The sequence below is a fragment of the Pelecanus crispus genome, chromosome 8, assembly GCF_030463565.1.
Source record: "Pelecanus crispus isolate bPelCri1 chromosome 8, bPelCri1.pri, whole genome shotgun sequence".
NCBI lineage: Eukaryota > Metazoa > Chordata > Aves > Pelecaniformes > Pelecanidae > Pelecanus > Pelecanus crispus.
In genome coordinates, this window is record NC_134650.1 from 41458305 (window position 1) to 41477939 (window position 19635).

The 19635-nt window shown below is 40.4% G+C and overlaps 1 protein-coding gene across 1 annotated transcript; it reads left to right on the forward strand.

The window, feature by feature from the left end:
• The first annotated feature begins 5873 nt into the window (after positions 1 to 5873).
• On the forward strand, positions 5874 to 18178 carry LOC104026653 (hypoxanthine-guanine phosphoribosyltransferase). The gene is made up of 10 exons (XM_075715156.1): positions 5874 to 5900; positions 9443 to 9460; positions 12780 to 12886; positions 13368 to 13551; positions 14432 to 14494; positions 15037 to 15054; positions 15271 to 15353; positions 16400 to 16446; positions 17127 to 17203; positions 18131 to 18178. The coding sequence occupies exons 1-10, from the start codon at positions 5874 to 5876 to the stop codon at positions 18176 to 18178; spliced, it is 672 nt and encodes a 223-aa protein (XP_075571271.1).
• The last annotated feature ends 1457 nt before the right edge of the window (positions 18179 to 19635 follow it).

Here is a 19635-nt window from a genome sequence, read left to right on the forward strand (position 1 = left end):
ACAAGTGGTCCAGGAGGAAGACATTAACCAGGTCAAAAGCTGCCATGAGTGCAGAATTAATAAATGAGAGCCCTAACACTTGCCCCTGAAGATAACTTAGTGAATGGAAATTGGAGATTATATATGATGGGAGAACAGGAAGATGGTACCCTATTATGAGAATCATAGAATCATACAATTGTTTAGGTTGGAAAAGACCTTTAAGATCATCCAGTCCAACCATTAACCTAACACTACCAAGTCCACCACTAAACCAATTAAGGATAGAGTAGCACTTTCATGTTTCCTCGCTTGGTGACTGCATTATTTTTTAATGAAAGTAAAAACTAGGAATCATTAAGGTTGGAAAGGACCTCTAAGACCATCAGTCCAACCATCAGCCCAACACCACCATGCCTACTGAACCATGTCCCAAAGTGCCACATCTACCTGGTTTTTGAACACGTCCAGGGATGGTGACTCCACCACCTCTCTGGGCAGCCTGTTCCAATGCTTGACCACCCTTTCCGTGAAGAAATTTTTCCTAATATCCAATCTAAACCTCCCCTGGCACAGCTTGAGCCCATTTCCTCTCGTCCTATCGCTAACCACTTGGGAGAAGAGACCAACACCCACCTCACTACACCCTCCTTTCAGGCAGTTGTAGAGAGTGATAAGGTCTCCCCTCAGCCTCCTCTTCTCCAGGCTAAACAACCCCAGTTCCCTCAGCCGCTCCTCATAAGACCTGTGCTCCAGACCCTTCACCAGCTTCGTTGCCCTTCTCTGGACATGCTCCAGCACCTCAATGTCTGTCTTGTAGTGAGGGGCCCAAAACTGGACACAGTATTCCAGGTGCAGCCTCACCAGTGCCGAGTACAGGGGAACAATCACCTCCCTGCTCCTGCTGGCCACACTATTCCTGATACAAGCCAGGATGCTGTTGGCCTTCTTGGCCACCTGAGCACACTGCTGGCTCATGGGCAGCCAGCTGTCAACCAGCACCCCCAGGTCCTTTTCGGCCAGGCAGCTTTCCAGCCACTCTTCCCCAAGCCTGTAGCATTGCGTGGGGTTATTGTGACCCACATCCAGGACCTGGCACTTGGCCTTGTTAAACCTCATACAACTGGCCTCAGCCCATCGATCCAGCCTGTCCAGGTCCCTCTGCAGGTCCATCCTACCCTCGAGCAGATCGACACTCCCACCCAGTTTGGTGTCATCTGCAAACTTACTGAGGGCGCACTCAATCCCCTCATCCAGATCATTGATAAAGATATTAAACAAGACTAGCCCCAAACCTGAGCCCTGGGGAACACGGCTTGTGACCAGTCGCCAACTGGATTTAACTCCATTCACCACAACTCTCTGGGCTCAGCCACCCAGCCAGTTTTTTACCCATGAGATTATACTTTTACGATGGAAAAGCTGTAATACTACTTGTGAGATGGAAGAACCAGGTGGAAATGAGTTCAGTGAATGAGGTGACAGGATATTAGGACAAAGGAAGTTCTTCTGTCATGACTAGAATATGAAGAAACTTGCAAGAAGAGTGAAGGCATGAAACCTGAGTGCTGGAAGTGGAAAAAGACAAAGAAAAAGGCATGTTATAACATACTGGGGAGGGTCCAAAGGAGGGCCAGGAAGGTGATCAAAAGCCTGGGGAACTTGCCCTATGAGGAAAGACTCAAGGAGTTAAGGTCTTTTCTCCATAGAGAAGAGAAGGCTCGGGGGGACCTCATCACAGTATTCCAGTAGTTAAAGAGCAGCTACACAGAGGACAGAGGTTCTCTCTTCACAAGGTGCCACATGGAGAAGACAAGGGACAACAGATACAAGTTGCACCAGGAGAGGTTTCATCTTGATATAAGAAAGAAATTTTTTACATTGAGAACAATCATTCACTGGAACAACCTCCCCAGGGACGTGGTAGAGTTCCCATCACTGGAGGTTTTTGAGATGTGATTGGAGGGGGTGCTAGATAATCTCATCTGGGCTTCCTTTCACACAAAAGGCTGGACCAGATGATCTTTCAAGGTCCCTTCCAACCTGGGCTGTTCTAGGATTCTATGAACATCTTTACTAGGATTTACTGACTTTACAATGGTGCAAGCCCCCTATAGAATTCAGACGCTCAACTGTGTAAATGAATTCCAATGAGTCTCCTATGCCACCAAATTCAACAGGCAGTAACTGGAGTACTTTGATGGAGATCTGAGGAAGGAATTGAAAATATGAGTATCAGCAACAGAAGCTTTCTCTTGGGTCCCTCCATTGTCTTATGAAACTGTACTGACCAGCACTGAATTTCCTTTTTAGATTGTGGGCAAGTCTGCACAGCTAATGCACACTAGCAGTGGTTTTCACTGTAAGCTGCCAACCACTGGAATTGCCTACGAGTAAACACAAGTAGCAGCAGTAAAATCTTTCTAAGCAAGCTTATACAAAAGTGTCATCTTCATCATTCAACTTCTCAACAAAAGGCATTGGCAACACTGAAATAGCTGGGTTTATAAAACTAAGATTTAGAGATGAGCTATCTTTATTTGAATGCAGTAATTGCATGGTATTTTAAAAGAGGTTTGCGGTTTTTTTTTTACCAAAATGCATAGTCCACATTTTTCTTACATGCTGTTATGGGAAGACGGCACTTAGCTTTTCTAATAGTCAAACACGGCTTTGCAGAACAGAACATTGTTAACAATTAAAAATGGTGATTAGAAAAAAATAGAGGGAAGACTTTCAGAATATTTTAAAATGTGGCCTCTCTGTGGTATGTATTTTTATACTATGTTTTAAGGTCTCAAGTAATAGAAAATCATACAAAGGTAATACAAGCAATCTGAAATCCACTACATGCAGTTCTATTTTAACTCGGCAATTCACACCAAATTATTTCACTGCACTAAGAATGAATTCAGGAAAATAAATAGCCAAGGAGGAATATGGATTCAATTGTTACTGCTGTTACATTGCTAAAATAAAACAGCTGTGATCACACACTCAGATAAAGCCATTGTTCAACAAATATTTTTATTAAACATCTCTGTAGTGAAGATGAGTCCAGCTCCCCAAGAATACAGCAGACTGCTTCCTGGACCACCCATTGCTCCCTAGGTAAAACAACTCATCCAGCTGTTGAGGGGTGGGGGGAACTCAATCAGACACACTGGACACTATGGCAGTGGTGGAGAAACTCACGTTTGCTCACTGACATATTAAACTATAACTACTGTATTTTAACATTCAACCAAATAGACCACAATCTTTTTTCGAATCATTAAGTCGACCACTAGCTAATGACAGCAATGGTGTTTCTTGAATGGCACCTTCCCAAAAATAACAATGACCTGTGTAGCCCACAGGAGAGAAGTCTCAGAAAACTAAGGTCAGCTGATTAAAGCAGGCAATGGGGGGAAAGTAGGCACATAGGAAGGTCAGAGGTACAACAGGAGCAGTCAGGAAAATAAATTGGCCACGGTCGTACAGCAAATAAACTGTGTGTCAGAGCTGTGAATAAAATCCAGAAGTCCTGATTCCTTGCCTCTGTGCTCTACTGCCTCAGTCCTAACCAGCTCCTCTCTCAAAATGACTTTCCAATATAGACAGTCCGAGAGACTGAAACATTTTTCCTATCTACAAAACAAATGTAGCAAAAGGTATATAAAGGTTTCCTTCACACAGTCACTCCACCATTTATGTTATGGCCGGAAAGACTTTGTTAATAAATATTGTACTGTTCCTCCAGGTCAGCAATCAGAATGTCTGAGTCTGCAGAATTTGTCACTCGTCCACTGAAGAATTGGTGTCAGGGTATTTTCAAGAATTATTCAAACTTAAATCTGAGTCATCTTTTACAGGGGTGTTTTCCTTCAAGTTCTGCCATCAGTCAGTGTTTGCTAGATGTTGGGGGTATTAGAGGAGTTGTAAAAGTAGAAGACCTTTTCAAGCACAATGTTTATAAATATCCAGTATTGGTCAAGACTTAGATCACTTTTCTGTTTCAGTAAAATAATAAAAATCTCATATTCAGACCAGAGAGAAAAAAGACAAGGAAAGTATGAAGGTTCATACTCATGAAATTTTCTGTGTAGAAGAGCTACATAATCTACAGGAGTCGATATGATAAAGGCTTAAAATTGTGAAATTGTTTCTAATTTCTAATTGTAAACATGTACTGTTTACCACGGGATGTGCAGCGTGGTTTTTCCAAACAGCTTTTTAGCAAACAAATTAAGCAGCTGGTCTTATAATCCAAGACATAAAAGTGCCAAACAAAAACCAGATTTAGGATGGGCTCCAAATTACTGAAGTCTAGCCATCTTGAAGTGTATTCATCAGGTTTCCTAATAACACATCAGTCACTGAATACAAGTGCTCAGCTTTAATTTAAGGCTCTGTCAGCCACTTGGAACATGGAGCCCATGGGTCAGGTCTTTAGTGGTGCAAATCAGAGCAGTTTTCCTGTAATCCACAATTATACAAGTTCAGAACTGGTCTAAATATTTAAGATGCCTGTTTTCAATTACCTGATTGTATTTGTATTTCGGTGAGATATCTGTATACTTATTAATTGAACACAGAGTTTCTTAGTCTAGAAAGTTTGCTTCATAAAAAGTAGGTTTTTCTTCCCCTTTGGCAAGTATTGTCTTCCATGGTAGAGGCTTCCCTCTAGTGGACACTTTCTCTGATGTTTTATTTGTAAGGTTTTAGTAATTTAATGGAACAGTTGTACAATACATCCAATATCATGTATTTGCTTTCTGATTTAAAATAATTAAAAGGAAATGCCTCACAGGACTTAATTAGTGCCTATACAATGTTTCTTGAGGAACTTTAAAATTATTGCAGCAGTCTCAAGATCAGTTACTTCTAACCGTAATACAATGTAAAACTGTTTAACAAACTTAGGTATGTAAACAGGTATGCAAACAGCAAAATCAAGTCCTAAAAAAACTAATTATTGATTCAGTAGTTCAGGGAAGACATACAAGGACAAGAGCAGTGTTGTTCTGCATTGACTGGCTGCTGTTTTACCCAGCTGTCAGTGCTGATCTAATTAATCTCCAGTCTGTTTGCATGGGCTACGCTTACTGGCTCTTTCAGTAGTACCCTGTTACTTAGAGAAGGGCAACAGATGGATACCCGTCTTGCTTGGTGCACTGGTTTCCTCAAAACATTTAACTTTAAAAAGATGCACTTGCGGCTCCTATGTGGAACAATATATACACACTTAAAACTTTTTTGTTCTTTCCTATGGGAGTACGATCACATAATTTACAACTGAGAAACCATCTAAGAATGCCAGCTGGCTACATTCTATTTTCATTATTCAGCAATGACAAAGGGCTGTCTTAGCATGAACCTTTCACCTGTGAATTTTTCTTTCTTCAGAATGTGACAATAAAGACATTCATTGTAGCAGTAACTTTCATAATGCAAATCTCAGCCCACTAGTAATTGAGACCACTAACGCATTTATTGGATTTTCAAGTACTTGCCAGGTGATAGTGGTATGTGGTTACTATTACGGTTCTATGGAATTTACTGAGAATCCTAAATTCATTCAAACAAATATGATCTGGGAAGAAGTTTTTGGAGTTTCTGATAGAGTAAGCAGAGGCTTTTTGAACCAGCTTAAATTTTAATGAAAGTGTATGTTTTTCCCAACACTAAACTTTTCTATTTCAAGTCTCACAGAGTTCCAAAATCTACATTTTTCCCCCACATGGGCTGTTGACCTCACTATTTCTCATGAATCCTTTCATAAAATTTTGGAGGCCACATGGTAGCCTGTCTGACATTTTCCATCTATGGGGATTTTAGTAGAATACACCTATTTTCCCAGTTCAATTACAGGAATCTCATTCCAGCTGAACAGATGTCCACATCATGAACCAATGTCAAAACAGTCTCTTTTGTTGTCAGTTTCTCTAAAGAGAAATGAGTACTTGTTAAGAAAATTTAATAATAATACAACTATATGATACATGCATGTATATGCATGCACCCCTTAGGAATGAAATTCTTCTGCTCTTTCTAAACATGGACTCTAGTGAAAAAGTCACTGCTCATTCGTAGCTCAGACAATACTTCCAATGCAGTAAAAACTCAGAAATAAAGTCAGTGGGAGGGATTTTCTGCAATTCTTTTCTGAAACAGAATTAAACGGGACTTTAGAACTGGGCCCAGTTCAAAACAGATCAAACAGTATGGTGCCTAAAGGAGACACAAAGATTTGCAAGGTCCAGTGTATAATTTATAAAAATGTGAGTAATGTGGAATCAAACTTGCTTCACAACTTCAGGGATTTATAAAAGTAATTTACATAACAGAGGTGGTCTTCTAATAGACAGCACCAAAGCATACATATTACACTTGAGATTATTTTAAGGTGGCCTGTTCAGAGAGAAGGCTGCCTAGTGTGTGTGATCTGCAGTCAAGGTTTCCCTATACAGAGATTAAGCACGCAAAAAAAATCACGGAATATAGAGAAGAACAGAGCATTTAAAAAAAGGGCAGAGCTAAGCTGGGTGCTACAAATCATATCAGATATGCACACAATATTTACTTCTTCACTGTAATTTGAGTAACCGTGCTTCGTTAGACTGCTGGAAGTCGTAAACTGAGATAGTGCCAATAATTAGCCCCTTCATTTGAACAAATAGTCTCACCCATACTGTTGATTTTAGCAAAACTACACTAAATTCGGCTTAAATGTGGAAAACTACAAGAGAATCAACAAACAAATGTGAAACCTATACATGTCTTTTTTTCCTGTAAATATTTAGAGAAAAGAAAAATTATTTAAATCCTAGAACCAGTCATATAAAGCTGTAGGTGTGATACATGGGCAACAGGTATGAGCGATATTGCAGCACTTAGTATTCTATCATGGCATCAACCCCTCAGGGCTCTCTAGAACACCAACACCCTTTCAAGGCAGCTAAATTACACTGGGTTGAAAGGGGAAACATACAAACTACTCTGGGAGTCCCCCCTTTTTCTTTCTCTCGCTTTATCCACAAGCACTTACAAAGGCAATGCATGTTTGCATGAGTTCCTCAGCAGTGCTGCTGTTTACCTTCATTTTGGCACCTGAGAAGAAGGAAGGGAGAGCATGTCTGCTCTAACAATAGCCATCACAGGTTACATGTATGGTTTTTGTTAACATTTCCTTTCAAAGGAGGATTTGATTTTGTTGAGGAAATTCTCCAGCTTTTTGAACACGAGTTACTACCACCTAGAAAGAAGTGCCTTACACTAAGAATTAGAAAAGCAAGGCTTTTCACAAGATAGGGAGCTCACATATATAACGTAGGAATATGACAGGGAATTCATAGAAGGAAGGTATTGCTAACTGTATAAAATAGGGGCCAAGTAGCCTTAAGGCATTAATAGTTCCCAAACAGTACTACTATTTAATGTATCACTGAAAGTTGTGGCTATGCCCATTAATCCACCTGGAAGAGCATTTCCGCATTATCCCAAGTGTTATCAGCCATGATCTGCAGAGCATCTGTTAGATTACAAAGAAATGAGAAAAATGTTTCATTAATGTGCCCTCTCCACAAGAAAACACTAAACTAGTTAGTTGAATTAATAAAATGTACCCAATCTGGTAAGAACATTCTGTAACACGTTGTACGCAAGCTAGCTTTAGCTCATTCTGTTAGTAGGATTAATTTTTAGAAATCTAAGACTTTCATTTTAATCCCAGATAATAGTGCAGTTTGGTACATGAAAATAATCAGATTACAGTGAATGTCAATGCGATTTGATTTTAAATGATGTGGAGCGTGTTACTGGAACCATCACCCCCTCATTTTATGAAAGGATGACCTGGAAGAATGTCAGACAGGGTTCACCATGTCTCAACAGCTGCAGACCTCTGCTTTACGGCATCTTTAAAAATATGGCTTTGTTTATTCAAATACTGATTTTTGAGAGCAAGTTAGCACAAGAATTTTAAAAAGATGTGGACTTTATCACAACAATGGATGTGAAAATATTGTGTAAGAAACTGGTATACAAAATTACCTTTTACACATATACCACTGAATTACCAGCTGCTACAACCAAATACCTGATTTGTGTTTTCAATAAAAAAACCCACTACCCTACCTAGTCCTTCCCACTAATTTGATTCATGTGCTTCCTTTTTGCATCTCCCTTGTTCCCCGTGTCTTTGCTCTGATTAGCAGCAGGGCTAATGCCTATTTTATTTCTGGTTAATCTGATTAAGTAAGAACCTGGGATTGTGATGTCAGTGCATTAGTAGAAGGAAGTGATGCTTCCTGTAGGAAGGATGGCAATTTTGACCTTTTAGAAGCAGGTCATGATCTGACTGCAAGATGAAAATAGAGCAAGACAAACTGCAGTAACATTACCAACTCATTCTCTGATAGCATAGTTCAAAGTAAGATTATGGCTCATGGACTGCAGGTAAGAAAGCATAATGTACTTATATTTGGTTATTTGATTGAAGGGAGCTTTGGGTGCGGGGGAGAGGGGAGAGGTTAGCTTCAGCAAAAATAGTAGAACATTAGAAATATCGACTAGTGAAAGGCCTTGTTTCTTATATTTACTCACAAGAAAAACTGGCTTTCAGAACAGAGGCATCTTAAAAGACTCAATTTTTTAAAAAACTTATGACATTATTTATTTGACTTTAATATATCTATACTCATATTCTTTCATTCTGTGCTGATGAAAAAATACTTATTGATGAATCTCTTCATTGTACATAATTGCTGTAGTTCATTTTGTTGGGTTTTTTTCCTCCTTAAACTCAGAAACCTACATCAATAAATGAACAACAGATAAGACTGAATCCAAATTAAACAACTAATTTCTCAAGTTATAAGCTCGTGATTTAAAAATGTAATGACTTTGTGTGATAGTCTAGTAGATTACTTTATTATAATGGATACTGCTGTATTATTTAGCAAGTGCCACAATACAAATGCTTTTATGAGCCTGTAAGGTATGCAGCATGTTGCTATGGTGATGTGGTGCTCAAACTGATGCAGTCTTTAAGGTCTGTTCATGAACTTTTCAGCAGACCTTAAAAAATGCTTCACACATAGCAACAAACAAGATATTAATGTAGCAGACATTGCTTGCACAAAATAGTCTCAATGAGCATAGTTGTTAACCAAATAAAAGATACTAAACTGCGCTGTTGGACTAGCTACAAGCAGTAATCACTATGCACACCTGTATGCTTCAAGATTAGCTTTATTCAATAGTTACATTAGCACGGACAAAGCTCATCCCTCACTTGAGCTGAACCAGTTGTGATGCCTCTCATCAAATGCAGCAAGAAACTAAACTCATTGGCAACGAGGCTGAACTTTAACTCGCTGTGCAGATGAAAGCCTAAATTATAACTGCAAAAGCAAATTGTAAGGCTGAAGTCCCTTAAATACAGCTGGGCGGTGAATGGATTGAGAGCAGCCCTGAGGAGAAGGACTTAGGGGTGTTGGTTGATGAGAAACTCAACATGGCCTGGCAATCTGTGCTCGCAGGCCAGAAAGCCAACCGTATCCTGGGCTGCATCAAAAGCAGCGTGGCCAGCAGGGCAAGGGAGGTGATTATGCCCCTCTGCTCTGGTGAGACCTCACCTGGAGCACTGCGTCCAGCTCTGGGGCCCTCAGCACAAGAAGGACATGGACCTGTTGCAGCAAGTCCAGAAGAGGGCCACAAAAATGATCCGAGGGCTGGAGCACCTCTCTTACAAGGACAGGCTGAGAGAGTTGGGGTTGTTCAGGCTGGAGAAGAGAAGGTTCTGGGGAGACCTTATAGTAGCCTTCTGGTACCTGAAGGGGCCTACAAGAAAGCTGGACAAGGGCATGTAGTGACAGAACAAGGGGTAATGGCTTTAAACTGAAAGAAGGTAGATTTAAATTAGATACAAGGAAGAAATTCTTCACTATGAGGGTAGTGAGGCACTGGAACAGGCTGCCCAGAGAAGCTGTGGATGCCCCATCCCTGGAAGTGTTCAAGGCCAGGTTGGACGGAGCTTTGAGCAACCTGGTATAGTGGAAGGTGTCCCTGCCCATAGCAGGGGGGTTGGAATGAGATGACCTTTAAGGCCTCTTCGAACCCAAACCATTCAATGATTCTATCATTGGGCAGAAGAAAAACTGCTCTAGTCGCATGTAGCGTAGCCATTGCATTTAAGTTGCAGTTATGCAGAATGCAATAAAGATGGGAATCTTGAAGGGAAAAAAAAAAAAACCAACCAACCAAACCCAAACAACAAAACAACCAACCCACCCTACAGCACTTTTTAAACTGTTTATCACGTCAGTGACTATCCTTAAAGGTGTTTTTTGTGTACTCCAAATGAAAATGATGCTTATACATTCCGGTAGTCTCAAATAAAGTTTTTTCCCTTTGACCAATGCTTCTAATTATGTCCTATCATCACTGCTTCTTGTTGACAGAATCCCATATCCTGTATGTGTATTCTGTTTGTCACCACTAGCAACCTCACAAAGGCAGAAATTAGCCCATTTCAAACTGGCCAACTGGGTTAATAAAAAACCCAACAATAAGCAGTCTGCGCTGCATTGAAGTCTGTTCATAGATGCTACCGTCTAGCCTCATCTACAGCTGATACCAACATAACTGCCAGTATCTCTTCCCAGATTAATAAACCGCAAACTTAATTTGAAAACAATCCTTCACCTGAGCTTTCACTTCATTGACTTCAGCCACAAAGAATAGTAACTAAACCAGGCAGAACAGTACTGCTGACACTCTAAACAGGCCTCAACTGTAAGGCTATCCTGTAAGTCTAACTTGGAACATCAAGGCCTATCAATTTTGAGTACTTGCAGAATATGGTTAGTTCAGCCAGAATGAGATTCTGTATGCATTGCTTTGTACTACAATAATCTGTTCTCTGAAATTCTTGTTAACAACTGTCTGTCTAGTTTTATCTTTAAATGAAGTGAGCTATTTGTGGCCAATTTAAAATAAATGGCAGTAATTGGTTATCTCATTTGTGTGGCTGCTGTGAGTTTTGCAAGTAATAACCTACTCCTGTTCCCTACAGTCCATTTTTCCTTTCTTCCTAAGCACTCATCTCTCCTATGCCAAAAAAGGAGAATTAAAAACAATTCATCTGTCTAAAGAGTTTGCAGGTGTTAACTCATTTGTTAGCAATGCTTTATGCTATTATTGCCTAGTTCATAGCTCTGTGCTGTCCATTAGCAAGCTGCCAAATCCTTAGTTTTGGGGCCTGTTTATTAAAATCCAAGGTTATTTCACAGTTAGTATAGGGGTGTTACACATGCCAACTCTGAGGGAGAAAAGATTTAGAGTCTCAGCAAGAATACTGAGTAAAACCACTCCTTTAAAACTTTGCCTTCTACTGAAGCAGTTGTCTACTTCGTTGCTCAATAAACAGACTATATGCTATTAGGAACATATGGTCCACCAAAGAAACCTGCACAGTGCAGCACTTAATAATTTTGAATTACACTGTATTGAGTTCTGTTGAATGCAACTGGTGTGTAGTTAACCTGTTTTGCACTAGTGAAGCTTTAAGCCAGCTTTGAATTTTTCTTTCAATTAGTTCTGTATTTTTTAACAATAACAGGGCAATAGTAGATGTGACAAAATCTCACTACTTTGAGTTTTTTCTTAACTTATTTCTAATACTTACATATTAGCCCTCTTATTCACAATCATTTCTACCTCATTATATTTTTTCTTGCCTGCTTTTGTACGTCCAATTCATAAATGAACAGACCAAAGCATCCATTATGGTCTTGAAGGGTGGTAGAATCCAAAGGCACAGAATCCCTGCTCACTGCAGGGGGGTTGGGCTAGATGATCTCTCAAGGTCCCTTCCAACCCAAAGCATTCTATGATCTGTTTGGGGTCAAAAGACAAGTCAGAAGAGAAGCCCAAATGGAGAATACGTAACTTCTAGACATCCAGACACCTCTGGGTGCAACAGCCTGGAGCCAGCATGTTGAAAAAAGAACTGTAATTCTAAAGCCTGATGGCAAAAGGGTTAAGACCCTGATCTGTGGGAAGTAGCTATGGCCTCTTCCCAACCATGCTGAGGAGCAATCTGCTAGCAGGGCAAACAGCACAACAAGCTGAACTGCAGCTCAGCAGGTCACTCGTTCCCACCTATGGGCACCCTCTGCAGCTTCTCCTCTTCCCACTACCATCTCAAAGCTTTGCCTTTGGGGTAAGTCATCTCCCCTGTCCTCTGAGACAGCTGATGGTTGGTATGTGCTTACCTCTGTCAAAAGTTCAGTTGTGAATTCACACTTAGGAGACATGGTTATCTCTTTTGCAAAATGGAAAATGATGGTCAAGGTAGTGCAGCATCCTAAAGTCACCTGCTGACTGAAGATCAAGCTGTAATCCCAAACTTAAATTTAAATTTTAATTTTTGCTTGTCTACCACACGAGCAAGCTACTGTGCTCTGCAGAAGGGGAAATGGGGAATACAAGGGGGTGTTTTGTTGGGTTTGGTTTGGGGATTTTTATGAGCGGATGATGGTTGAGAATTTCTCTTCTAATGACTAGGGCGAAGTAGTTATCTATCCTTTCACATCTCAGACAAGCATACTAGCTCCTGAATTATCAGACAGATTGTGAATTGTTTTATCAGAAGGTTCAAAAACTCTCAGATATATTTTTATTTTGACAAATTATGGGGGGGGGGGGTGAAGGGGGTGAGGAGAAGAGTCTTACGCTGCGTTATCAGAGACTGGAAGGTTTCTTCCTGTGTAGCTGTGTCTTTACTCTTACAGCTACTTCCCTTTCACTTGCAGATAAGAGATGAAGAAAGTGGCTATAATAAAAATCTATTTTGCATTCCTAAGCATTATGAAGAAGATTTAGAAAGAGTCTTCATTCCTCATGGACTCATCCTGGACAGGTATGAGGATAATCCACGAAGAGTTGTGATAGTGATGCCAATGATCCATTTACCTCCAAATGAAAAAGCCTGATGTCCCACCATGCATAGCCCATGAGAAACATGGAAACCCTGCAGCTATAACACTTGTGTTCTGGAGTTTAATACAAGAGGAGTTTTACGTGGAGGATTCCTCTACAACCCCAGTTAAGTTTCCATGTTACCTCAAAAAATCTTTAAGCTTTCCTATCCTGCATTGTTTAGATATATGGATTAAATCAACAGTATGTCAAATAGAGTAGGCATCATCCTCTGAACTGCAAACAGGTAACTCACTTTCCTATGACTTAATGTGGTCACAATTTGCTGGTTATAAAAACTTAACAGCAAGATCAGAATCTTAACTTGGATGTTGTTTAATATATGGACAAACAAATTTGATATACAAAACACTTTACAGGATTTGTGGGTTTTGTTTTGTTTTGTTTTTTTTTCCTTCCAGGACAGAACGTTTGGCTAGAGATATCATGCAAGATATGGGAAGCCATCACATTGTTGCGCTCTGTGTCCTTAAAGGAGGCTATAAATTCTTTGCTGATTTGCTGGACCATATAAAAGCACTAAATCAAAACGGTGATAAATCTGTACCTATTACTGTGGATTTTGTTAGAATCAAAAGCTACGGTGTAAGCAACTTTCTTTTCTTTGGAAAACTGACTCTTCCCATAGATTGACATTCTGAATACTGGTAGTTTACATAAAAACTCCACAAAAATTGAGTTTTTGCATATATCCTGTTCAAAGCAACTCTACCACATACTGAAAAGCAACTGATTTACCAACCTGCCCCAATGATCAGATGGATATTGTATATCCGCTGGAATGAACATATAGCTGAACACTTAACATGACAAAGCCAGGGTCAGGTCTCCAACATACTCCTCTCCAGCCCAAAGCTTCCATACAGGTTCTACTCTGTCTTTAGCATGGCACCCTTTGGTGGGAGGGAGTATGGAGAGGAGCTTGGCATCAAAGACTTGCTTATTGGCTCTCTCTGCATTATTTTTTTATTTCTATAGCTAACATTGGAGAGACTTGTTTTCATAATCTGTGTGTTGGGGAACAGATATCTTTTTCATCTGAGCCAACTACTGTAAAGCAATGACTTACACTATTTTTTTCTGGTTTATCTTCTCCCCTCTTTGAAGGCTAGAGCTCTGTGCACTGATCAAAATTTACCCCATGCTAAATACAACAGTTTACAATATCCTATAAATTTTTCATGGAATTCTAAAACAAATCTGTGGTAACAAAAATAGCTGAAAGCAATGGTGTCTATTCCATGAATATGGATGTACTCTTGTTCCATGCAAACATCTGTCTGCACTGATATTTTGCTCTCTCCTCTTTCTCTCAGCTACTTAAAAGCTGTTGAAGGAGTGCTGTGTAAAGTTGCAAGTGTCATTTCATAGGCAAAAAGCAAAAGCAGCACACCATTCACACACATACAGGGTAACAATTTTGAGCACATTTTATGTGACTTCCCTCTCTTCTTTCTCCTTCTAGGATGATTCACCTACGGAAAAGATCAGTATTGTTGGTGAGGAACTGTCCACGCTAAATGGGAAGGTATTAATCAGCATCTTCAGCTTTTAAGGGAAAAGAACGGTTTTTGTGTATCTTCCAGGAAGTCCACCTTTATTAAGGTTTTGATACTACATATTTACAGCCACTTAACACTGGTTTAAAATGCCATGCTTTGAAACAGTGCATAATTCCCATTGATCTCAGTGGAAACTTAACGCAACCAATACTGAATCCTTCTGAAGATTCTATTCCACATTTTACCCCACAGCCCCCAGAAATGAACCATCTTAAACTGACTCATGCAGTACAGTTCTAGAATGCTATTGCTGTACATAGAATAATGTATAAAACCTGACATAGGTGGCTTTCTCACAATCTTTTATGCTTCCATAAGAACTTACAGAAAGACTCTTCAGAAAGCACTAAAATAATGTAAGCAGTTAAGTGACAAGCTCCTTTGAAAATCAATTGCAGCTTACTTGTAACTGAAGTTTGTAGTGCAAACTTTTCCAGGCTGTATAATTTACTGAATGTTGCCATGTAAATATTTTCTTTTCTTTCTCTTCCTACATGATCTTTTCCAGAATGTTTTAGTAGTAGAGGTAAGTAAAGACTGGAGTGTGGGTGGAGGGAAGAACATGGACGTTTTTCTCCCCGTTTTGCAAGTTAATACTTATTGCGTATAAAACAACAATTAAGTACGTTACTGTGCTGCCAGGATTGCTGACTGGGTTTTATGCTTTAAATTAATTTAAATTAATTAGTCTGGTTTTACTTTCAGACTCAGAGGATAACTTATTTTTTTTTATCTCTTTAAGGACATTATTGAGACTGGTAGAACAATGAAAGCGCTACTTTCAAAGCTAAAAGACAACGAACCAAAGATGGTAAAAGTTGTAAGGTATAGCGATGTGGCCAGTTATTAATGTATTGTAATGAGAAGATATAGCAAATGATTTAGGTGAATAGTCAGTGTATGCTGGTGGGCATTTGCTTGGGGTTTTTTTGGTTTGAAATTTGGGGGAAGAGGAATTAAAAGCAGGAAGCAATACCTATCTAGTTGGTGAAAAACTATGTATTAAACTGGGAAATTTACATATGCACTACCACCTTCATTGTTAAAATGAATAAAAAAAGTTTCCTGGCTCTTTTTGCATAGTCCATAAAGTCTGATGGTTTCCCTGTTTCTTACCTCCTTATGTTTGAAGGAAATTAAGCCCTTTCCATAGGTTTCCTAACACCTTCTCAGTTGCCGCAATACTAGAATGACAACACTCAGAATTTTTCTTAATATTTCAGTCACACAGGTTTTCAGAATCTAAGAGTTTGTTAGCACTTGCAAGATGACTTCAAGTGGCATTCTAGATCTGCTTTTAGATGATCTCTCAAAGGAATTTTTCGGGAATATCCCTGCTTCTGTCAAGTAATCATGATGCTTTGAAAAACCACTTCTTGTTTTATGTACCAGTTACTCTCCTCCTAGTGTCTGTCCAGGAGGTTCTCAGTTTCTTCAGAAGTGCACAGGAAAAGCAAGAATGGATATGACTTTGTGGAAGAAATCCTAGCGACATTGCACAGCTTGTCCTCTTCTCCCTCCCTCCCCACTAAAATCTTTACGTGCCACTTGAACTTGCTTACCTGTTCGTGCTATTCTAGTTTGCTGATACATTGCTACATGAAGAGATAATGATTTGGGATACAGAATTGAAGAGAACTAAATCTAAAAGAATAGTGTCATTTGGACCTCCAGAATGAACCTAGATCAGAGCCTTTGTTTCTTCCTCAGTTATAAGGCTGAACACTACTTCTTTCTGTTACAATAATCTCATTGTTTTAATTTAACTGCATGATTGGAGAAGCTTATGGGGAGGGGTGGGAGGAGTGAAGTACACAGCTTAGAGCAAGACATATTTTAAAAAACATAACCTTCTCTGCTCTGCCTTACAGCCTGCTCGTTAAAAGGACACATCGAAGTCAAGGTTACAGACCAGACTGTAAGTATTGTATTTTTCTGGTTGTCTAAAATACAATTGCACGCTTTCACTTCAAGCAGTAAGTCTGAAAACTGGCATGTAAGTTTCAGGAAGGCTGACAGAAATGGGGAGAAAATACATAAAAAATTTGTGACCTGATGACCAGCTATCCCACACTGAAACCTCATGACCACCTTCTTTTCCTTCCCTGGCTGGCCTGAGTGCAGGTTTGGCTATTTGTTACCAGATACCAGAAACAGAATCACACCTTAACTTTGTATTGTTTGGCTCTGATCCTAAAAGGCATTTGTTCTGACTTTGCATTAAACTTGTCTTGTTTTCAAACTGAAAATCCCTACTGAGTTGCAGTACATCTACTTCTACACAAGTAAAATGTCACTCCTTGTCTCCCTTTCCCAGGACTACCTTATAAGTAGGTTTTTAAATAATTACTTTGTTCTGAAAATACATTCTCTTAACATTTTAATTGTATTACAAACTGATGGGGATGGCATAGATGCTAACCTTTGTCATCAATTTATGGCTCTGATTCTTAAAGAAGCATGCTAAGTACCTTGAAAGCAAGGTGATGTATTTGTTAGGATTACTCTTAAATAGCTGAAGCATGTGTTGAATACAAGCTGTGTACTCAAAAACTATTTACACCACCCAAGTATAAAATGAATTGTATTTTGTTACAGATATAGGCTTTGAAATTCCAGATAAATTTGTGGTTGGATATTCTCTTGATTATAACGAATACTTCAGAGATCTAAACGTAAGTGCATACATGTGTGCCTCAACTGTTACATATATGACTGTTACCACAGGTAACAAGCAAGAATATTAGCGTATACTAGGAGCTTCTCAACAATTAACAAAACTTCAAATCTGACTAGAAACTTCCATTAAACGGGCAAAAACATTATTAACGTGCCAAGCTGATACTTCAATGTAAACACATAAGAACTTGTTTGGGCCTTACCTTTTTATGAATCTACTTCACAAGTCTCATGGCCCAGCCTTGCTGTACAGTATTCTGAATCCTCCAGGGCAGTTGGCAGCATACAACCTGCTGGCCCCATCTGAAAAGAAAGTAACTTGTAATTTGGCTTTGATTTGATGTTTGTCTGTCTTAGTGAAATCCTGTGTTGCTCTTTTCTAGCCAAGCCTTTAAGATGGCTGCGTGTGGACTGTGTGTGAAGGTTTTTCCTATACTGTATAACACGTCCATCAAGATATTTTCCTTTGTTCCATTATAGTCCCCTTAGGCTGCACTGAGTAGTAGACTTGGAAAGAGCATAACTGATAGAAAGAGCTGACCTTTTTTTCCCTCCTTAGTTTTCAAAAGCACTTCCTTACATCTGGTTAAGTAAAAAAGTTTTTTCCTTGAAAATCTTTTTAATAAGACAAGCCTGTTATGTTAAAGACACATAATGGATCTATGCTATTGCAAAGCAATATGAAGAACAATACAATAATTGAACAAACCTGACCTCTTCAGAATATACAAATCTATAAATTATAGATGAGCTTGCAAGCAACATTAACACCTCAATTTTACTGCAAGTAGTAAACTTGCAAAGATTACTGTTCTGGTGTATTCTTAGCATTGTAAGGAAAACACAATTGAAAATGATTCTTGCATTTCCTTTGAAGTTAAAGATTGACTGAAGTTGTACTACTCTTTTTTTTTTTTTTTAAGCACATCTGCATTCTGAAAGAGAAAGCCAAAGAGAAATATAGAATCTGATAACATCAGTCTTCTGGAACAACAGTTCAGTGGCATGTACAGCTGTGTGGATGAATAATAAGAAGTAATATACTAATTGTGCTCTCCACTGAAGAACTACGATGTTTTTCGAAAGATACCGTTGTATATATTTTTCCTATAATGATTATATAAAACAGCTTAAAGGTGAATAAAATGGATATTATATTCTGCTGGAATCGCAGGGGCTACAGGCAGGACATGTGCGTATGTATGTAATTATGTTTGGGTTTTAATTTACTATATGTAGTAACACATTGCGTGCTTGTGTATAAACTGCAGTCATTTTTACATGTGAGCTTGTGTGTGTAAATATATGCACATGTACTTTACGTAACAAATAGGCTGAATAAGCATTTAAAGACTTGAGGGTAATTAAGTCAACTGCACATGGAAAACGCATCTGGTTCTTTAGCTTAATGCAATGGAAGAAAAAGTAAACGTTAATGTAACTACACTGAGGTTAGCTCTTATACGTTCCATGTAACTTGGGGTGTTGTGTCTTGTTTTTTGAGGGAACGGATCACATTGATTGGATCATTGGGGTGTGACTTGAAATGCAGGTACTGCTAATTGCTAGCTGTTAAGACTGGATGACAAACCATCATAGCAGGAACTTACTTCTGCTAGTTGTGTGTCCCTAATGAGAATTGGAAGTTCAATCTCACTGCTCAGAAACTGCACCAAGCTTGAGGCAGCCTCCGACACCTCGCTGCTTCCTACCTGCACTAAAGGATCAGTGAGCTCTGAGACCTTGGGGGTTTCCCCCGTTGTGAATTGAGAGTGCTGGGCTAGGCGTCTGTTTTCAGGAAGGTCTGGTGCTGTCCTTTAAGAGTCCTGAGCTACAGGTGACCGAGGCTTTGACGGGTGTGCGATGGCGCTTTCCAGAGCCCCCCGAGAGCTGGAGGCTGTCACCTGCCGTGTCACCCGCCCCTTAAAGCGCGTGAGGAGGAACACTGGCCTGCACGAACAGGCCCCTTACCTAAAGCAACGGGCACGGCTCCTACCGGAGCCCGGCGCCACCCGCTCGCTGCCGCCGCCGCCCTCGCCCCTCTGAGGTCGGGCCGCTCCGCGGGTTTCTGTTTCTCCCAGCTGGAGCGAGGGCTGCTGGCAGCTAGCGCCGCCCTTCTCCGGGTCAGCGCAGCCCGGGGAAGCTGCTGCCGCCGGCCGCTCGCTGCCCCTGGGCGGGGGCGGGGGCGGGGACCGGGAGCGGGAGCGGGAGCGGCCAGGCCCGGGCTCCCCTCAGCGCCTGCCCGGGAGCGGGAACGCCGCGAGCAGCCGTCCCGCGAGGCCCCCCCTCACCTGGCCTGCCCGCCGCCAATCAGAAGGCGGAGCCCGGCCATCTCGCGTGTCGATTGGCGGGACTGGCCGTCGGTCACGGGGGGGGGGAGGGGAGGTGACGGGGGCGGGGAAAGTCTGCGGTGGGGTCGGGGGTGGCA

Excerpts from the sequence above, each read along its gene's own strand:
- LOC104026653 (XM_075715156.1), top strand. The coding sequence starts at position 5,874 with ATGTCAAAACAGTCTCTTTTGTTGTCA. Across the intron at positions 13,552-14,431 it reads TTAGAATCAAAAGCTACGGT|GATGATTCACCTACGGAAAA; the intron begins GTAAGCAACTTT and ends TTCTCCTTCTAG. Across the intron at positions 15,354-16,399 it reads AAGATGGTAAAAGTTGTAAG|CCTGCTCGTTAAAAGGACAC; the intron begins GTATAGCGATGT and ends TCTGCCTTACAG.